The sequence below is a fragment of the Pangasianodon hypophthalmus genome, chromosome 8 (genome assembly GCF_027358585.1).
Source record: "Pangasianodon hypophthalmus isolate fPanHyp1 chromosome 8, fPanHyp1.pri, whole genome shotgun sequence".
Taxonomy (NCBI): Eukaryota; Metazoa; Chordata; class Actinopteri; order Siluriformes; family Pangasiidae; genus Pangasianodon; species Pangasianodon hypophthalmus.
In genome coordinates, this window is record NC_069717.1 from 2,521,476 (window position 1) to 2,542,841 (window position 21,366).

The 21,366-nt window shown below is 40.2% G+C and overlaps 1 protein-coding gene across 1 annotated transcript in view; it reads right to left on the reverse strand.

Annotated features, from left to right (window-relative positions):
* colgalt2b (collagen beta(1-O)galactosyltransferase 2b) overlaps positions 1-21,366 on the reverse strand; it is a 35,084-nt gene that overhangs the window by 10,897 nt on the left and 2,821 nt on the right. Inside the window, exons 3-6 of the mRNA XM_026927847.3 lie at positions 3,536-3,646; positions 2,734-2,851; positions 1,378-1,512; positions 596-800 (exon numbers count right to left, since the gene is read on the reverse strand). Of these exons, the coding sequence (XP_026783648.3) occupies positions 596-800; positions 1,378-1,512; positions 2,734-2,851; positions 3,536-3,646 (569 nt within the window). The remainder of the gene's footprint in view (positions 1-595; positions 801-1,377; positions 1,513-2,733; positions 2,852-3,535; positions 3,647-21,366) is intronic.

Below are 21,366 nucleotides of genomic sequence, written 5' to 3' on the forward strand. Positions count from 1 at the left end.
AAGATAGGAGTGTGTAATAATGCGATCAGTGTGACCCCAAAGCATCACTGCTGCGCCTGATACACTCGTAGCAGAGCCACAGAAAGTGTACAGACGACACACTTTAGTCTGCTTTTACACATCTGATTTATGTTTTATAATAAGCCAGGATAATTAGAATGTGAGGATGTGTTAGAGTGGAGAAAACACTTTACAGTGCAGTTTGAGTGTGTGTGTGTGTGTGTGTGTGTGCTGAAATGTAGCCTAATGAGACATTATTGGTGTTCATATGGCCTGATTTAGCTGTGGCTGTTTGTGTGTGGGTGTTCTACTGTGGGTAATGACGTGTGAACCTAGCTTCCAGTGGAGTTACTGTAAACACACACACATGTACACGCATACACACACGACCACACACACACACACACACACACACCATACACACAAACAGTATTCATTATTACAGTTCTAGTATGCATTAAAAAAATAAACATGCATTTGAAGACCTGAAAATGAGAAGTGAATCCAAATATGTCTCACTGTAATTAACACTTAACATCCATTACACACCCAATCATGCACACACACACACACACACACACACAAACACACACACCTGCTTCACGAGCAGAAAAAGCGAACACCATGATGTCATCAAAGGCCCAGCTGTAGTCAGGATGTGGAGGATAGAAGGCCAGTGTGCGAGAGGAGCTGCGTCTCAAATCCAGCAGGAAGGTGGAGTGAATCATGGGAACAGGGAAGCAGCCCAGACGTCTCCACTCACGGATGGGCTGATAGTCCGGTGTGCGCTTATAGTAGCCCTGAGACAGAGAAAGAGAGAGAGAGAGAGAGAGAGAGAGAGACAGGTTGAAACCAGAGTATGGAAGTGTGGAGAGTCGATCGGAAACGCAATCTTCCGGATCCTGAGGGTTGTTTCCTTTAAAGCTGTGAATTCATTCATTCAATTCATTCATTCATATTCACATACATTCATTCATCTTCAATTATCATTTTATCCTGGCCAGGCCTGTGGCAGAACTGGAGTGTATCCAATGATCACTGGGTGTGAGGTAGGATTACACCCTGGATGGGATGCCAGGACACCATGTACACACACATTTACACACACCTTCACACCTAGGAGCAATTTGGAATAGCCAACACACCTACAGCATGTGTTTGGGAGGAGGGAGAAAACTGGAAAACCCGGAGAAAACCCATATGGATACAGAGAGAACATGCAAAACTCCACGCAGACAGTAACCCAAGCTCAGGATCAAAAGCTGTGAGGCGGTGAGATTACTGGTCTGAATCAAGCATATTAAATAAAATGCCTGCATGTGAGCATGTGTGTAGGAGAGAGAGATAGAGAGACAGAGGGAGAGTGTGTGTGTCTACCTGGGGAGTGATGCCACACCAGAAGTTGGAGTAGAGCGAACGTGATTCCAACATGGGCGCCACCAGAGTCCGATTCTCTGCTATCAGGAGGTCCAACACCCGTGGGTTAGTCAGCAGATTATCACTGTCCACAAACTGAGCAGGGGCGGGGTGAGAGAGAGAGAGAGAGAGAGAGAGAGAATGGAAAAAGAGAGTCAGAGGAAACAGAGAGACAAAGAGTTAAAGAGGAGGAGAACAGGAGAGAGAGAGAGAGGGAGGGAGAGAAAAAAGTGAGTTGGATTCAGTCTTGCACCTAAACCCTGTGTTTTCCAAAGAGGAGGATGGACTTTGAATGTGTAACTTGTCTAATGTAACTATAAAAGGATAAAGAGTATGACTTGTCAGGCTCCCAAGTGGTGCAACAGAAAAGTGTTCACCATATTGCCAGGAGATTGTGAGCTCAGATCCCGACAATCGACAATGCCAAAGAGCAAACTAGCTGGGTGGGAGGGCATACACACTCTCTCTCTCGCCAATCTAGGTAGCCAATGGTGGGCGTCTGTGAGCTCATGTATGCAGGGCAGATAGCGCTTTCCTCTGAGTGTGTTGTGCCGCCCTGTGATGCAGCATTAGCAGCAGTTTGAAAAGATTGGGTGGTTGGCTTGTCGTGTCGCAGAGGAAGCACGTGTTAGCCTTCACCCTCCCCATATGGTAGCTGTGGTATGATGGGGAAAGCTGGGTGGAGGGTGGGAATTATCAGGCGACCATAATGGGGAGAAAAATAGTTGAAAATCCAAAAACAGTATGACCTACCCTTCTTTACTAAAGTAAACAATGTAATTATTGACAAATTGTTGTCGTATAAGAGGAATAAAACATGTTAGGACATGCTGTTATAGAAATATAATGAACTTCTGGGCAGTAATGGTAACTCATCTCACCACCTCCTCGTTGATTATTTTCCTAAAAAAGCATGTCCCGAAGTGTTTAATTCCTTATTTGTGCACCATGCAAACTATTTTCACTGCGTCTTTTGATATGTCTGTATAACGTGGCTATGTCAAATTAAAATACATAATTAAATTAAATTAAATTAAATTAAGCAAATTAAATAGTTTCCTGAATTTCTGACTGAGACTTTTGACTTAGCTTACCTTTTCACTGGAGGTCTTCAAGTTCTGAATAAAACTGAATGTGGAAAATGACGACTACTGCAAGTGCTCTTTCAGCCAGTGCTACGACCAAACCCGTGTTCGCAATCTTTTCTTGAATTAAGTGATATGGATAGTGATAGACTGCTGTACATAACAAATAATGAAACCGTTTCTCAGTTTTCCAGATCTAGAATGATATTTTCACAGGATGCATTTCTCTCACCAGGATGTAGTCGGCCCATCGGTGGCGTGCTGCCTCCAGAGCGGCCTGTCTGAGCTTCAGCAGGTGGTTAAATCGGGACAGCGGCCAGTGCTTGGGCCCCCACTCGTCTGTATAAGAGCTAAAAAAAAAACAGCGGGATTAGAGAAGCATTACTCATTCTCTAACAATGTTTACTTCTACTGCAAATCCAATGGGATTATCGTTTTTATCAAGGAATATGTGACAAAAAATCTAATGTACATGATATCCTGTTTACTCCAGTTGTAGTCGATCAGGAAAGCTAATCTTTTTTGTAAACCACATTCCTTAAACCACATGCAGATCAGTGATGTCACTCAGACTTGTCGATTAGGACACACGGGAATCTTTTTGTGCTTGTTGTTATTGCAGTTAGCTATCGCTCCGCTCCCCCTTTAGGCCACATCTCACAAAGTTTAATATGGAATTGTGGCAAACCAAAAAAGAGGATACAGAAAGTTTTATGAAATGTATTAAAAAACAAGATTACGGATCTGAACGATGGTATTGAAGCTGTGAAGAGATATTTGTTACTTGTTAGCTACGTTAGCCTCAGAGCTAACACGTCATGACGAAACACCTACAGCTGGGGTAAAGAGGAAATAGTTTTGCTGTTGTAGGATTTAACAAGGACAGTGGAAGAGTTGAGGAACCTCCATCAGAGAAATCTTCAGAGAAACATTTTTACTATACCAGATCATTTAAAAAATCCCATATGCAGCGGAAAAGGTGTGTGTGTGTGTGTGTGTATGTGTGTGTGTGTGTCTCTGTGTGTGTGTCTCACTGCGGCTCCTCCATCGGTCTCCACTCCACATAGTGATATCGTCTCTGAGCCGATTTCATCCACTCTTTCAGCACGGCCGTGGTGTTGTCCACGTTGTGATCTGTTGCTGCCCTGCAGGTAAGAAATTACACACACACACATCAACACACTTTCACATCAAAATACACTAAAACACACAAACATCAGAATATTCAAATCCAATTACACCAATACACACACACACACACACCATTACACTATTTTACACACACAAATACACTAATATACACGTCTATTGATTCACATTCACAAACACACCAGAATCCAATCAGAATACAATGAATACAATACAATAGATAGATAGATAGATAGATAGATAGAGATGAAGATCTCACAATACTACAGTATAAACTCTGAAATTTTATGTTATTAACTCCAGACATTTCTTTTTTAGTTAACAATGTTTGTTATATCTTTTTTTATAAGGGCAGTTCACAGATATCGTTCTTTTTTTTTCTGCCAATTCTGAAGGTTAGTGACAGACATTTTAAGTGACTGCACATAACAAAATGCAAAGGTGACACACACACACACACACACTCACACACACACACACAGGAGTAGTTCCTGCTCTGATTGTTTCCTTTCTTTAATTTGTGTATCTAGACACTGTGTGTGTTTTTTTCTGTGTGATGCTGAAGTTTCACATGTGTGAACTCTAAGACGTTACGGACCTCAGCGAGTTCCTTGTTTGGTTCTTCTAGTTCTTTTTCCTGGTTCCTGGTTCTCTCTATCTTACACTTACAGGAACACATGCAAGAATTTGAGTGTTTTTATCTCAGTACACAAGACATCCACATGCTTCATATGTGTGAAAAACACAAAGCAATAAAATAAAAAATTCATCTCAAATTCCACACAAACTGCTGTATTTAAAGCGTCTAAAGGATAGATACGATTTTGTTTTTACAGTCGGTAATGATCACACCCTCCCATACCTCCACCACTGATTAATTAATTAATGTACAGAGAAGACACAGATGTCCTCAGGTTGGCAAAAATAAAGTAGAATTGTAGTGTTTTGTGAGAAACAACTAAGGCCAGGATCTCTATTTCAGTGATGTGTTGTATGTTCCCAGAATTGTTTCCTAATTCCTCCAGTGTTTCCATTAAACCTCGCCACTACAGTCTCACATAATGCCATCTGAATTAAATCATCGAATCAAACCACTTTTCAGTCGACTGTGTTTCCAGATTTGTGGTGTTGTTCTATACCATGACAAACCCACAGCGGATTTTATTCCAGTAAGAATACACAAGGTCACATTCCTTAGCATACTATAAAATGTCATTTACTTGTTTGTTTATTCATAATTTATTCTGAAACTTAACCCTTATGTAGTCCTAATGTAGTCCTAATATAATCTTACTGCAATCCTAATGTAGCCCTAATGTAGTCCTTAGCCTAGTCTTAATGTAATCCTAATGTAGTCCTAACGTAATCCTAATGTAATTCTAATGTAGTGCTACTGCAATCCTAATGAAGTCTTAGTGTAATCCTAATGTAGCACTAATGCAGCCCTACTGTAACTCTAATGTAGTCCTAATGTAGTTCTAATCTAACCCTAGTGTAGTTCAAATGAAGTCCTAATGTAGTTCTAATGCAGTCCTAATGTTGTCCTAATGTAGCTCTAATGTAGTCTTACTGTAGCCCTAATGTAGTGCTAATGTAGCTCTAATGTAGTCTTACTGTAGCCCTAATGTTGTCCTAATGTAGCTCTAATGTAGTCTTACTGTAGCCCTAATGTTGTTCTAATGTAGCTCTAATGTAGTCTTACTGTAGCCCTAATGTAGTGCTAATGTAGCTCTAATGTAGTCTTACTGTAGCCCTAATGTTGTCCTAATGTAGCTCTAATGTAGTCTTACTGTAGCCCTAATGTTGTCCTAATGTAGCTCTAATGTAGTCTTACTGTAGCCCTAATGTAGCTCTAATGTAGTCTTACTGTAGCCCTAATGTAGTTCTAATGTAGCTCTAATGTAGTCTTACTGTATTCCTAATGTAGCTCTAATGTAGTCTTACTGTAGCCCTAATGTAGTTCTAATGTAGCTCTAATGTAGTCTTACTGTAGTCCTAATGTAGCTCTAATGTAGCCCTAATGTAGTCCTAATGTAGTTCTAATGTATTCCTAAGCCTAGTCCTAATAAAACATAGTCCAAATGTCACCCTAAGACTAGTCCTAATCCAATGCAATCATAGGGTTTAATGTAATATAATCCTAACTCATATCCTAGAATTAAATAAACCCAGACTTCCAATTTGCAGTGTGTGTGTGTGTGTGTGTGTGTGTGTGTGAGTGTGTGTTCCTGTTTTTTCCCTTTTTTTGGAAACCTCCAAGCTGTGTCAACACAACATTTACCAGCCCTGTACACCAGATTAGCACAACAAGCTAGGAATTTTTAGCTTATATTAACAAGTAGGAGTGTGTCAGTCTGTGTGTGTGTGTATGTGTGTGTGTGTGTGTGTGTGTGTGTGCGTGTCTGTGTCTGTCTGTGTTTTTCCAGCATCTCCACAAAGCTCATCTCCTGTCTCTCTTACACAGACACACACTCTGTCCTAGTGACTCGGTGTCCTCAGCGAGCGAGAGAGACGGCTGCAGTGGAAAGTTCCAGAGTGTAAACTGATGAGAAAAAAGAACAGAGTGTAAATCTGCGAATAAACGAATAAACAAACAAACAAATGAATAAACAAAAAATATTCTGGGGTTTGATCTTAAGAGTTTGGAAATTATTTAAAGCATTTTTTTTTTTGGTAAAATGTGCTCCCTAGATTTAAAAGAAAAAGCCACCAAATCAGAATGAACATAAAAGTCCACTAAAGTTTGCTTCTTTAGTTTTGCACTGAAGCTACAAAGCTACGCAGCTAGCAAGTAAGGGACATACAATTTCACTTTCGAACCTCCGCTTTCAAACTTTAGGCCACACCCCCTAATTGCGTCTGATGCCTGCACAGAGTGACACCAAATCACAGTCTGTATTCAGAGCTCAAATATTACATCATTAGCTATTTGAGGAAAGTTCCTCGTATTCAGAGCCGGGTTATGTAGCTGCCTAATTAAAATCACCTTGTGCGTATTTCACACTTCCAAGATTTTTTTTTTTTCATCTGAGACGGGGGTTTTCAGCAGTGTGTAGACCAGTGGCTTTCAAAGTGAGATCCAGCTACCTCCAGAGGTCCGGAAAGCACAGCCAGGGGGTCCGTGACTTTTTTTATTTTGTTACTGTGGCGGAAATCACAACCCACATTATCAAAGATATTATTTTTAGGGGTCCAAGCACCAAAGAAAACTCAAACCTACTGTGTTCTACTGGTGGAAAGTTCTGGCATAGAAAAGTCTCTGACTTTCCAAAAAATATCGTTTGAGTCATGTTCATAAAAAAATCCATTCTGAGGCAGTCCGTTGAATTTATTTTGTAGTCACAAAGGTCCCTGGCTACAAAAGTTTGCAAAAGCTGCTTTCATTTGAAAAACTAAAAATTACAGATTTTTAAAAGTGTACAAAATTTATATTAGAGTGTTAAGGTTTAATTTAGGTGTAAGCATAGCATTAATTAGCTCTATTAATCATTATATTAGTGGAAGGTTCTCATAAAGAAAAACTGTGTGTGTGTGTGTGTGTGTGTGTGTGTGTGTGTGTGTTATGTATGTATGGCCTCCACAAACAGAACAGTGTTACACCTGGAACTCCAAATATACGTCTTTTTTTCTAATTGGGATGTAGAAATGCACTCGTATCCTACGCTCTTATATACTCACACACACTCACTCACACACTCTCACTCACGCCCCGTCACACACACTCACGCCCCGTCACACACACTCTCACTCACACAGCGTCACACACACTCTCACTCACACACCATCTCACACACACTCACACAACATCACACACTCTCACTCACACACTCTCACACACACACACTCTCATTCACACTCTCACTCACACACTCTCACTCACACACTCTCACTCACACACACTCTCATTCACACTCTCACTCACACACCATCAAACACTCTCACTCACATACCACCACACACACAAGGAAACCCTCAACAGTGAAATATGCTTTTTTTTCAGCTTGGTCTCTCTTACATATACATGTTTTCTGAGATATTCCAAATGTACAGATGTGCATGCATGTGCGCACACACACACACACACACACTTGTAGAACCACAAACATCACATTACCTGCAATAACTGGCTGCAGGTTGGGGCGCCTGACAAACAAGCAAGTCCTGTCAGAAAGCAGATAACAGTGTATACACACTCCATTACACACTGCGCAATCAAATAACACACTCCTCAACTGCTATTCAAATCTCAAACACACACATACACACAATCAAATAAAGGCTCACACACTCAGGTCTCGTCTTGACTGCTTATCCAGACGACGATTAGAGTCCAGCTGCACAGTGACCAGTGCCAGTATATGTGTGTGTGTGTGTGTGTGTGTGTGTTTATGAGAGAGCGAGGCAGATGGTATCAGGCTTGATAAGCGGTCTGCGTGTTTATCGCTGGTTTAGAAACACCTGTAATACACATAATGGGTGGAGATTCTCCTCCACACACACACGTTTTCCCAGCTGCTAACATCGCATAAATCCGGGAAAATAATAACCAGTGTGTGTAAGTGGTGATCTGTGTGTGTGTGTGTGTGTGTGTGTGTGTGTGTGTGTGTGCGTGTGCGTGTGTGCCCGCATGTGGAAAAAAGAGAGGGTACACACACAAACACAGAGAGAGAGAGAGAGAGAGAGAGAGAGAGAGACTGTTCCTAAATAAAATGTGGGTTTAATTGGAGTGGAAATCTTACTGAATTACACAAACACACACACATGCACAGTTTACTGCTAATGTTTTCCAGCAGGCCACAAACTGTCTAAATGATGCCCTGTGCTCCAAAACCTAATTCTTTAATGGTTAAATCATTCCGAATCCCTGAGTATCGCTGTGTAGGTTGGTATTTGGGAAAAAATTGTCACAACACTTTTTGCGCTAATTTCAAAAATTTTTCCACTGAAAAAAAAAAACGGTTTCTCAGTGAAAAAACTCAAGATGAAAAAAAACAGATAGAACAGATAAATGAGTCAGAAATTAAATCATTATAGTTTTCTCCTTTACGCCAAACATTATCAATTAACCTAAATCTCCCGCTGAAGGCTACGAGGGTTATGTAGCTAACACGTAAAGTAACGTTATAACCCTCATTACGTGTGTGTTCACCATGTTTATGAGAAGATTCCACGTGAACAAATTCACTGTAGTGATATTCACAACTTCCTCCAGCCAGCGCACCAGTTCTCCAATCTGATGTTCCTCAAAATGGCGGAAAATATATTGAGAAATCAATTAGCGGTTAAAGTGTAAATACAACGCAATCTACGTAATTTACCAACACATCTGAGGAAAATGTTCACATCTTGGACGATTGTGTCATGTTTACACTGCCACTGTATTTACATCACGCGTATAAAAAGAATTAGCCGCAGTTAGCCTTGGTCAGCTAATGGCCATATTTCCCCTGTTGCCTAGCAACCTAGTTTTCACAAAACCAAAATGCATGTTTCAGAGCTTTTTGTAGCTGTCCCTTAGTGTTATGGACGCCAAAACAATACTACTGCATATCTGAAGCAAATAAATAAATAAAAATAGAGAAATTATGCTTTACGTTTTATAGTTTGTCATATTTTCATCAAAAACAAACTTTTTTGTGCAATAACACAACATAATTCTACTTATGATTGTCCAATTCAACGCTCAAATCATGATTGTCCAATTCAACGCTCTCTAGAACATATATGTTCCGCCCCTGGAGGCGTGTCTTGCTCTACAGTAGTAGCTTGCTAGCTGTAAACATGGTCCATTTGTGTATTTTCAGGTTTTCCCTTTTCCAATCATCACTTCATGGAGAAAAAAATGGCTGTCGTTTATTTGTTTTGAAGAGGGCGGAGTTATGGAGCTTTTATGTCTGTGTTTTATGCCACTTCCTCAAATAGAGTGAGAACATGATTCTGTTTTTATACACTGTACTATACACTCCATCATTCAGAGAGAATCTCTTCATTGTTCTCTGTGTTTAGCTAGCTCGCTAAGCTACTGTTGGTTCGTTTGGCGGGGGAGTGATAAGTCTCGAACGCTATTGGCTGTCAACATGATGTAACTCAACGTGACTTTCAGAAGGAAATATGCAAACACACGGAATCACAGCTAAGAAGACATTTGACTTGAACAGTGAGTGTGTTCTGGTTCGCCTTTGCACAAATAATTCTAATTAATACATACTAAATTAGCGTTTTATATAACTACTATAAAACACAAATGGTATTGAGACAGATAGGTTTATTTTAGATAACAGATGCTAACCTATTAGCTATATGTGCAAATGCGAAACAAACTAGGCACACCTCCATGACGCCCCCTTGTGGCCCCTAGTTTAGAATTAAAGGACAAAATCTGAGATTGATTTTTTTCAGGATGTCCTTCTATTTTTTTAAACAAACTAGCACCAGGTATACACTAAAGTGGCGGACACACTAGACTTTCAGCATGGCAAATTTCTTCGGAGACTGCTGCGAATATGGGAGGCAACTGGATATGACATCACGTGCCAAAGCATTGGGTTTTTTTTATCCACACATCATGGATTCCGACGTGCTTCTCTTTTTTATGTTGATTTTATATTCTTTTAAAGCTGTAATCAATCACCGCTTTAATCAATGCTTCCTCCATCTTGGATTTTTCTGAAGAGGTCATGCCGTGACGTGTCGATCTCCTATTGGTCAAATATCTTCATGTGATACGGATTCGCAGGTCAGAGTTCAGCAAACTTGAACTTTGGACTGCAGTGAAATGCGAATCTTCTTCGCATTAAGCTTGTGTTTCCGGTCTCCAGCATTCTCATGCGTATGAATGGAAGTCAGTGGAACTGAAAAGTCTAGTGTGAGCGCCGCTTTACACAATCTCTCTGCTGACGAGATATAAACTTTTAATTATGTCTCTAAGTGTGTGCATGCAAAACTAAGCAAGCGAGAGTGCGTGTTTATATTTATTAGCACACTTATTAGCATTAGTTTCACGTTTGGCGGAACCAGACATGAGGAGAGAAAGCGCCTGCTGAGAGGCTGGAACTCTCTCTGAAGTTTACTGTAGTCTCATTATCAAACACCCTGAAGCACTCTTCCCTTCTCCACATCTGGACACCACATGACACATACACACACACACACACACCTCTCACTACACCTCAACACACACACACATACACACACACACATGCATACCGCCCCTCACTCACATGACAGGTCAAAGTTCGCCCTGAGGGTTGGAGGAGAACGCTAAATATTGGTGACAGCATAAAGTGATAGCAGAAGAGAGGTACCTGTGCACTGGGAGAGTGACTAACTCATTTGGCCTGGTTTCAATCACATAAAGGCTCCCTTGTTTTTTAGGGAGGATTGGAACGTGACTGGCCTCCGTGTTTACTGTGCAGTAAATGTCAGAGACTGATAGGTAAGTGACGAACGATCTGTCCTGTGGAGATGCTCGGTAATGAGGGGCTGGTGCCATTGGGCCCATTCTTGTGTGTGTGTGTGTGTGTGTATGTGTGTGTGCTGACGTGGCTCTCTTTGAGTAGAGGGGCTGTGGGGACTCATAAAATTTGCAAATTTCTAAATACCACTCTCAGTCAACATAGCGCTACCAAGCTCGGCTCACAAAACACACACACACACACACACACACACACACACACACACACACACCACTTGCTATTCCATTGCTTGTCATTCAGAATCATGTACACCATAACACACACTGTCTTTAGAAATTTCAGAGTCATAAGAAGTTACTATAAACCAGGTTTGTTTCATTCTTGTTTTAAATTAAGTTACCTCACAAGTTACCTCACAAAACGCAAGTAAAGTACTTTTTTTAACTAATCGTAGCACTAGCTAGAACTATGGTCAAAAATAAAAGCTGTAAAATAAAATTTAATAACTTTGAACAGTGCTCAAAGTTTATCAAAATAGAGATTAAAATATGTTTAGCTTGCTACATAACTAAAATTACCTAACTATAGCTGACAGGTGGAGATGACTAGCTGATAGCTAGCTAATATATCCTCATATGTTTAGCTAATCCTCTGCTCAGTAACACAGGAGTTGTGCAAAATAAGCCATTTGTATGTTACTGGGTTGATAATCTGTTGTGTGTGATATACACACTTCTCTCTATCTTAAAATCTCAAAATATCAGTCTTAAAATATGAGTGACAGGTACAGAGGCCACGCCTCCTTCAATGGGACTTACTGAAGATTTTTAGGACAAAAGAGCGTGTAGATGGTTAAGAAAGCATCTGCACTAAATCACTGATGAGACAATCTGGCATAGTGTAAACAATTAGCATCTTTAAACCTCATACACACACACACAATCACTGCCAAACACTGAGTCACAAAGACACACACTGTCTCATCAGCAGACAGATGCACACTCACAACACAACACACAAACTGGCAGAGTCAGTCCAGACATAAACGTCATCAGCATCAGTGTGAACATTACACATCTTACTGTGACTGCAGAGGAGAAACTGGAAACTGTGGAAAAGTACTTGGTTTATCCTGGCGCTTTAGCTGAATGATGATTCTGTCAAACATCGTGTGTGTGTGTGTGTGTGTGTGTGTGTGTGTGTATTTTAGCGAATTAAAAACGCACTTGTGCTCCAAAGTGGTGCAACAGAAAAGTTTGAATCCTGATGATCTCACAGCTTTCTCAGAGTCCAAGAAAGCAAAATGGCCACGATCTCGACGTAGCCTGAGCAGCCAAAAAAAATGCCATGGCATCAAAGGTCTCAAAGGAGATAATGTACTAACCCTCACCCTCCTCGGTTGCTAGCTGTTACATGAAAAGTGAGGGCTAGCTAGGAGGTGCACATTAGCAAAGAAAACGGGGCCACTCCTGAGCAAAGACAAACCATTTCAGACTTTAAACTTCGTAAGCAAGACTTTGTAGACAGTGCAGAAATTGTAGGTAGCTAAGGTAGTTTGAATAGGGCTGAGGCTAATGAGCTCTAAGAGTTTATTTTCAGCATCACGTTGTAACATGCGTGTACCGGAGGCAGGATGCAAGTGTGTGAGTCTGTTTTATTAAGGGAAATCCAGTAATCATGGCCATATTTCCAGGCTGGGGTCAAAGCATAGGCAGACGGAAAACAGACTAGAATAATCCATACCCAGAATCACAGAAATAGGCACAGGTCAAAATAAGGAAGAGTAACTAAAAATACGAAACCAAGGAATTAGGGCAAACAGGAAAACAAGGCTCGGAAACACACGCTAACATTGTGACAAGACTTCGCAACACAGCAGGGTGTATAAACTCAGTCTAATCAAGGATTTAACACAGAACATATGGACACAATCAGGAAACACATCAAAGACAGGACAGGCACGGAGACAACTCAAATCAAAACAAAGGTACGTGAATGTAAGCAAGAAAGCACATGGAGGGAAATCTAAACAAAACATTAGAACAGCGCTCGCTCGTCGTGTTGGAAAACGCACTGAGAAGAGGAAGTCATGACACATGTAGGGTGAGCACATGTTTGACCAGAATCAAAGGTTATACCAAAGTCCTTCACAGTAGCTTCTGGTTGTGTAGAACAGCCATCAAGCTCTAGAGTGAAATCAGTGACCTTATCATGTGCAGAATTAATACCCCACTTAAATATATTCTGCTTTATATATAACTATATAGGTAGCAGTTGTAGGTAGCGATGTTACCTCACAGCTCCAAGGTTCCTGGTTCAATCCTGACCTCGGGTTACGGTTTCCTCCGGGTTTTCTCCCAAAAAGGGGAGCATGTTAATGAACATGGTCTTTTTTTTAATCTCACAAGCTTCATATCTGACTGTTTGCTCACATTCACGAGTACGAAATGCTGCGCTGGACTCGTAACTCAGAATTTCCTAGAAACCAAAAGAAAACTCAGAATTCCTACTCGGAAAGTCAGGAAGGTCTCCTCAACCCTGAGTTCACATGTTGACGTGAGGAACTCATCACAGATAGCTGGCTAAACATGGAGGAGACCATGTTTGTAGCACAAACGCACAGAGTTAGAAAAGTACATAATTCCAATTTCCTTCCTACTTTCCACTTCTGAGTTAAATCGAACGTAGCAAAGGTAAAAACCTCCCGCTCATGCAACTTATTTCTTGCGTCCTGCCGGATCCCAGTCTCGATGCTCACCTTTAGTCTCAACCAGATGCCCAGTGAACTACGATTTTAAAAAAAAAATCATATCTGTATCCACCTAGAACACATCATCTGTTTATTCTGAATTATTTGGATAATGTATTCGTATTTAGTACTTCGTTAATGTACTTTAATATGCAGTACACGCATGTGTAGGAATACTTCAAGCGTTTAAGGGGAGAATGTTTTTTGAGTTCATCTACAGCGCTGCTTCTGTCTCTGTCTCAAAACTGTAAATGTTGATGATCTGGACGTTAAAAATGAAAAAAAATAATAATACTGTGGGTTAGGTTAGTGAGCTAATGTCAGGTAATGTGCCCCTGTTGTTTACATCTTGAAACATCATTTCCCGTAAGTACAAAAGTAAGCTCTGTGTATTCACGTTCTAGTTTTTTCATACGGTGTGTGTTTGAGACACGGCGTATAACAATGCTGTGCTAAAGCTATAATCGTTCACCTTGATCTCTGGCCTGAATCAGAAAACAGACCATCCTCTCTCGTTTACGGGCTCTCGGGGAGCTGGCTGCCTTCTCTGGGCTTTAAGAGCGCAGCCGAGGGAACATCAGCGCTGGAACAGATCTCTGGTTCTGCTTCTGCTTAAAATTAATAAACTGACAATGATTCTGAGTCGGTCCAGATTTCTGTGTCCTGTGGAAAGCAGTGAAGTAGAACAGAGTGGAGAGTAAAGCGGAGAGGCACCATACACACACACACACACACAGACACAGACACACACGCACACAGACACACAGTGGAAAACACAATGGTCTCGCACACAGTAACACACACTGCAGATCACATAAAACACACCCACGTGCATACTCAAAAATGTACATGTATGATCTTATACACATGGCATGAGGAAGAAGTCCAGCAACAGCTGGGCCATCACTCAAACACACACACACACACACACACACACACAGACAATAGAAGCATGCTCACACAAACTACCACATGTATACCAAAAACAGATGTAGATATGACATCGTTGTCTCTCTCTCTCTCTCTCTCTCTCTCTCACACATACACACAAGATGTGCTTTCACACCACACACCTGTTTTTAAAGGGAAAGAACTTGCTTAAAGAATGATGAAGTTGTACATTTTTAATAATGTAATAACACAATAATGTTTTTTGATGTATTTATACCATTTTGGTGGCCATTAAAATGCAAAACCACAAATTTACTGGCATGCACCATCTCTGAAAAACGGACCAATCAGAAATCTGTTCATCAGAGGATGTGATGTTATTTATAGTTATCGATTTTCACATTGTGCGCTTGTGTTTACAGTAGTGATGAAAACTCTGGCTCTGTTCAATAAGTCAGATCACGTGACCCATAAGAGTCGACTCCTTTGACTCCCAAACGGCTCACTGACGATTTTGTGAGTTTGCGATGTTTAGATCAGAGATCATTTGCCTAACTATGGCTTAAATATCATACTTCCTGAAATTTTCTAATTAACAGGATAAAATTACTTTGCAATTCATTTTATAAAATCTATTTAAATAATTGTTAAATCAGCAACATACTACGAACATGCTTTGATAAATACAGTAAGCATTCCTGCATTCATGTTATTACGCTGTTGTGTCTGTGCTTCATTAAGAAAAGTCATTTCCATTAATCCACACTACCAAGCAGCTCGAGATGTTGAGATTTCCACAGAAGTGTTTTGATTAAATTACACTCAGAAGGCTCCAAAAGAGGCTCATATATGGGAATCGGCTATCAAAGTTCACCTTAAATGAGCTGTTTCAAAGTGCTGACTCGTTCACAAATGATCATTATCATTTAGATTTTCTCAGATTCAAAACAGAGCAAATGTTTTGCGCTAGCCAGAAGGAGCTAACGCTGTGTTCGACTAAAGCTTGCAACTCAGATTTTCCAACCTCCAAATTCCTGCTTGGAAAGTCTGGACGTTCTCCTCAACCCCGAGTTCAGCAAGTGATTTCATATCAAAATGGCTGCTCACAGCATCAACAGTAAACCCGGCTAGCTTGTTGCTAACAAAAGATGTTTTTCCCACTTGAAGCTTGAACGCACAGAGGTCGAAAAAGGTTTAATTTGAGTTCCAGCTTATGGGTTAAGTTGAATGCAGCGTTAAAGCAAAAAGTTAAAAAACAAAAACAACAAAAAATTAAATGCTGCTAAATGCATTTCCTTCGCTAGTGGTTTCAAACAAATGTAAGTAATTTTTATTTACTACAAATTACCTATAAAGCAGAGCTACATAATTAACCCTATTTTACTTCTGATCACATTTTTTTCCTTTCTGATCATGATTGAATTATTTGTGAGCTGTTTTTAAAATTAGCCGCTATACGAAGCGTAAGCAAATGATTGCTGATATGATTAATGTTAGCCGAAGTCTGACAATTAGCTGCTTAGCAGTTAGGTGCTAATTAGATTGCTAGCTCATTACACTGCTAGCAGAAGAAGTGCTAATTGGACTGCTAGTCAATGAAGAGTTGAGGATAACCAACATAACCAAGGTTAAGCTGGACCAAGGATAAGATTAAAATGTTAATAAAAAGAAAATTTAGTGTGCAGTAAGAACTTCCTGAAATGAAACAACGGTGTGTGCACTTTCCCACATGCTGTAAAATGCTTTTTATCCTGACGCTTTAAATCCAATTTAAGCTTTCGTTTCGCCTTTTGGCTGAGCTGTTTTTGTTCCGCAGGAATACCCAGCATGCCCATGCACACACTCACACACACACACACACACACCAAATCACCCAGAATTCCCTTCATTCCACTGAAGGGGGCACGGAGAGCTCCAGGTGAAACACCTGCACGCTGCAGGTTTAGAGGAGCTCGAGCAGCGTCACGACTCCCTACAGCGGTACAACTCTCACTGAAACACGTGTTCTTCATAAATCTCACACGCAGATCGGACGTGTCAGAATCCAACTCCTCATGCACAAGCGTGTTATTGGTAATAAATGAATCATGATGCAGTGTGGATCTGATTTACACTCATCCTGAAGGGATTCAAGTTTATTAGCTCTGACACACACACACACACACACACACACACACACACACACTAGTCTCTGCATATGGTATAATTCACAGTGAGCCCACAAACTGAAAAATCTGAAAGACCCCATTCTCTTCAAACCTTTTATCTCTCTCCTGAAGTTCAGTCTGATCTCTCTTTCTGTCATAGCTTAAACTGATCTCCCTTTTTCCTGAAGCTCAGTCCGATCTCTCTCCTGAAGCTCAATCCAATCTCTCTCCCGAAGCTCAGTCTGATCTCTCTTTCTAACATATAGCTCAATCGAATCTCTACATGTGTATTTTGATGCTCAGTTTGAATTCTCTCTACTCAGGGTCAATCTGATCTTTTGCTCCTTGCAGCTCAGTCAGATCTCTCTCTCTCTCTCTCTCTCTCTCAGCTCAATCTGATCTCTCTCTACTAAAACTAAGTATAATCTCTCTTTCTATCCCATAGCTCAACCTAATCACTCCATATTTTGATACTCAGTCTGATCTCCCTCTCTAGTGAAACTCAGTCTGATCTCTCTATCTCTCATAGATGAATCTAATCTGTCAGATATTTTGATTGTTAGTCTGACCTCTCTCCCAAAGCTCAGTCTGATCTCTTGGCTAAAGCTCAATCTGATCTCTCTCTCTCTCTCTCTCTCTCTCATAGCTAAATCTGATCTCTCCATATGTTGATGCTCAATCTGATCTCTCTACTGAAGCTCAGTCTGATATCTCTTTCTATCTCATAGCTCAACCTGATCTCTCCATAGCTTAATGTGATCTCGCTCTCTCCTGAAGCTTAGTCTGATCTCTCTCTGCTGAAACTTTCTGACAATGATCTCTCTTACTATCTAATAGCTCAACCTAACCTCTAGATATTTTGATGCTCAGTCTGATCTCGCTTTCCTTAAGCTCAGTCTGATCTCTCTCTCTCTCTCTCTCTCTTTCTCTCTCTCCTGAAGCTCAGTCTGATCTCTCTCTCCCTTTCTTTCTCTCTCTCCTGAAGCTCAGTCTGATCTCTCTCTCCTGAAGCTCAGTCTGAAGCTCAGTCTGATCTCTTTCTCTCTCTCTTTCTCTCTCTCCTGAAGCTCAGTCTGAAGCTCAGTCTGATCTCTTTCTCTTTCTCTTTCTCTTTCTCTCTCTCCTGAAGCTCAGTCTGAAGCTCTGTCACTGTCTCATGAATCTTGATCTTGTCTCTCAGACTGCATCAGGCTTCACCCATGCATTTCTTCTGTCTACTAAACACGAAAAGCAAACAATGCTAAATATCCAACCCCGTTAGCATGTCTGTCTCAAGACTCGTCTTTTTTCCCTCTCCTCTCTCTCAGTGTCCTGAATCAGACCTCCATCTCTCCTCCACCTCACGCAATGAAGCTAGAACTTTCCTTAACACATGACTGCTTATAATCAGCATGCAACAACATTGTGTCTCATTAAAAAAAAAAAAAAAAACAAGAACTAGCCAGTTGCTTGTCTAAGCAAATCACAGCTCACTGTCTGAGTGCAGGGTCCAATCAGAGAACAGAGTGCAGTCCATGTCTAATTATTTGTCCAGTGACAGAACGTATTTTGCTAAGCCTGATTGGCATGGTTTGATGGAATGTGGCTTGTGGTGACCCTTTATAACTGTACCACCTTCCCCTCCTGGGGCTATTCTTTCATCTAATTCCCAGCATTCTTTCGCAGGGCAGAAAAGGTTTCTCATCTCTCTCTCTCTCTCTCTCTCTCTCTCTTTTTCTCTGCCCGCTGCTTGACTGCTCTGTTTCGTTCAGCAAACCCGTCCAACAAACACACAGACATTTGAATATTAATGACCCTACACTAGCACTACACTATGAGTTTGTATCATACAAAGCACAGAAGGTGTTTCAGAGTGGTTTTTTTTTTTAACTTATTTACTCACAGGAATATTTCCTTGTCATTGAAATTTAACTCGACTTCTTTAACCATTGAAAAAAGCATGCAAAAATCTTCCATTTTCCTCCTCTACAGGCAGGAATAGGTTTTTTTATGCCTCCACCACTAGGTGTTTTTTTTAAGTTCTCATTGTTATATCGTAAGAACAAGGATTTTATGTGGCATTATCATTGTAAGCAGCAGAAGAACTGATTAGATTTCGGAAAATCAATTCAATTCAATAGCTTCATTCTTGTTTGATGTAGATTTTAAAGGTATTTCAGGTGTAGAAATTAGTAACAAGAAGGACTAAACTTGGCGGTGGAGAAATCCCTGTTGATATCGAGTTCTTCTGTATTAAAAAAAAAACTTTTCACAATAGATTTTTTTTTTGTCAGATTTAATAGATGAGGTAAAAATAACATCAAGAGTTTCGGAGAGAGAGAATCAGCAATGCTTAATGTGTACCTGGAGGAACCAAATATGTCATCTGTCTTATTCTCATTTTTTGACTTTCATGATTTGACAAAAAAAAAAAATCATTTTTTTTTTATTTTTGATTTCATGATTTGTCATCAAAACCAGATTTTAACATCTGGTCATCTGGAAAAACAAAATAAAATAAAATCGGGCCTAAAGTAGAACCTTGAGGTACGCCATTTATTTTAGCCTGAAAAAGTAAAAAAAAAAAAAAGAAAAAAAAAAAAGAAAAAGTTAAAAAAATAAAAAAAGGTTTTAGGAACCCCACTCTTTCTGAGTGATTTTTTCCCCTGACAGTCCTGCTATTTAAAGACATACTTAAAGAGACATGTACACACACTTCCACACATAGAAACACTTCCTGTCTGAACACTAAAGCATGCACGCTGTACTCCTGGCCTGTGGCAGTTTAATGACAGGGCTTATGTCGACTTTTCCCAACCCATAATCGAGGGGTCCTGTATGAAAGCAGCACAGTTCCCTCATTAACACACCTGGCTCAGAAACCACGGCTAGTTTAAATACAATCATGTTGTGTTCGTTTAACAAGCCGCAACGATATCCACTGGTGTTATGGGTATTTAAGTTCATACCATTCTGCTTACAGTTACCAGCTTGGAAAGATGGATCGCTTTGAGTGCCAGTCTGTGTGGGTTTGATCAGCCGTGTCTTATGTAAGAAATAAAACACTTGTTGGCATGCCATTTAGGGAAAATAATCACCAACAGTTGATTTTTTCTTCTTTCCTCTAAAGTGTTTTATTCCTTGTAACAGTATTTTTGCCAACGATTACAGTTTTTTATTTATTAAAGAAAGTTACGTCATAGTTTTTTTATCCATGAAACAAGTTCTCACTTACGTTACTCTCTTTTTTCTCTCTCTCTTGAAGTTAATAGGACAAAAAAACACAACTTGTCCTGTTACCAAGAAACTGCAAAGCGTAAACTCCTCTGTCCTGACACTGAAGATGACAGAAAACTTAAAATTATAGCTTTAGCTCTGACACTGGAGACTCCTTCCATCTGTACAAGTCCCTGTAATTGAGCGGTTACTATAGAAACGATAACGTATTAGAATGAGCACTTTAATACAAACCTGTGTTTGCAGCTGCATTACTGTTAGCTGTGTGTAAATGTAAAGGACTTCTGCAGTGTGCACACACACACACACACACGTACAACCTTGCCCTGAGGCGCCTTACGAGAGCGTTTCCTTTTAATAAAGTGTTTCTTCCTTCAAATCAGAAACATGTCCTTCACTGCAGAACAGAGAAAACGACCAGACTGCAGGCAGAAGGCTGAAACTCGTTGTCTCTATGGACAGCACAAACAAGGGGGGGACACGGGTCCAAAACCAAAACCGATTCACAACATAGTGCAGTATTTTGGCAGTCAGCCATTTTTACAGTCCATATTCATAATGGAAAATATTCAGTGCTCTCATGAAATCACACGTTTCAACGCCGGACATGGCCGAGCCGGAGATACAATACACATGCAACACGCACACAAGCAACAATCCAATAGCAAAAAGAAGAAATATGTACAGATTAAATGTACAGATTAAAGGGATTAAATATACTTCATACATAAATCATACATTTATACTTCCTTGTCGTTATTAGTGAGCTACATGATTGTCCAGTGTCCTTAAATCTTTTTCTGAGTTACACAACATACAAAGTCTTCATCCTGCACAAGAAAGCTGATAAATACTCCACTGAAAAATGCGTTCTTACAAATACCAGAGAAAACAACACGAGGATTAAACTATAGAAATTATATACGTAAACTATAACATATTGAACAAGTGAATATGTGACTGAGTGAGCGATTGACTGAGTGAGTGAGCGCATGAGTGGGTGAATTTGTTATCGAGTGAGTGAGTGAATATGTGAATTTGTTAGTGAGAGTGAGTGAGTGAGTGAGTGAATTTGTTACCGAGTGAGTGAGTGAATATGTGAATTTGTTAGTGAGAGTGAGTGAGTGAGTGAATATGTGAATTTGTTAGTGAGAGTGAGTGAGTGAATATGTGAATTTGTTAGTGAGAGTGAGTGAATGAGTGAGTGAGTGAATATGTGAATTTGTTAGTGAGAGTGAGTGAGTGAGTGAATATGTGAATTTGTTAGTGAGAGTGAGTGAGTGAATATGTGAATTTGT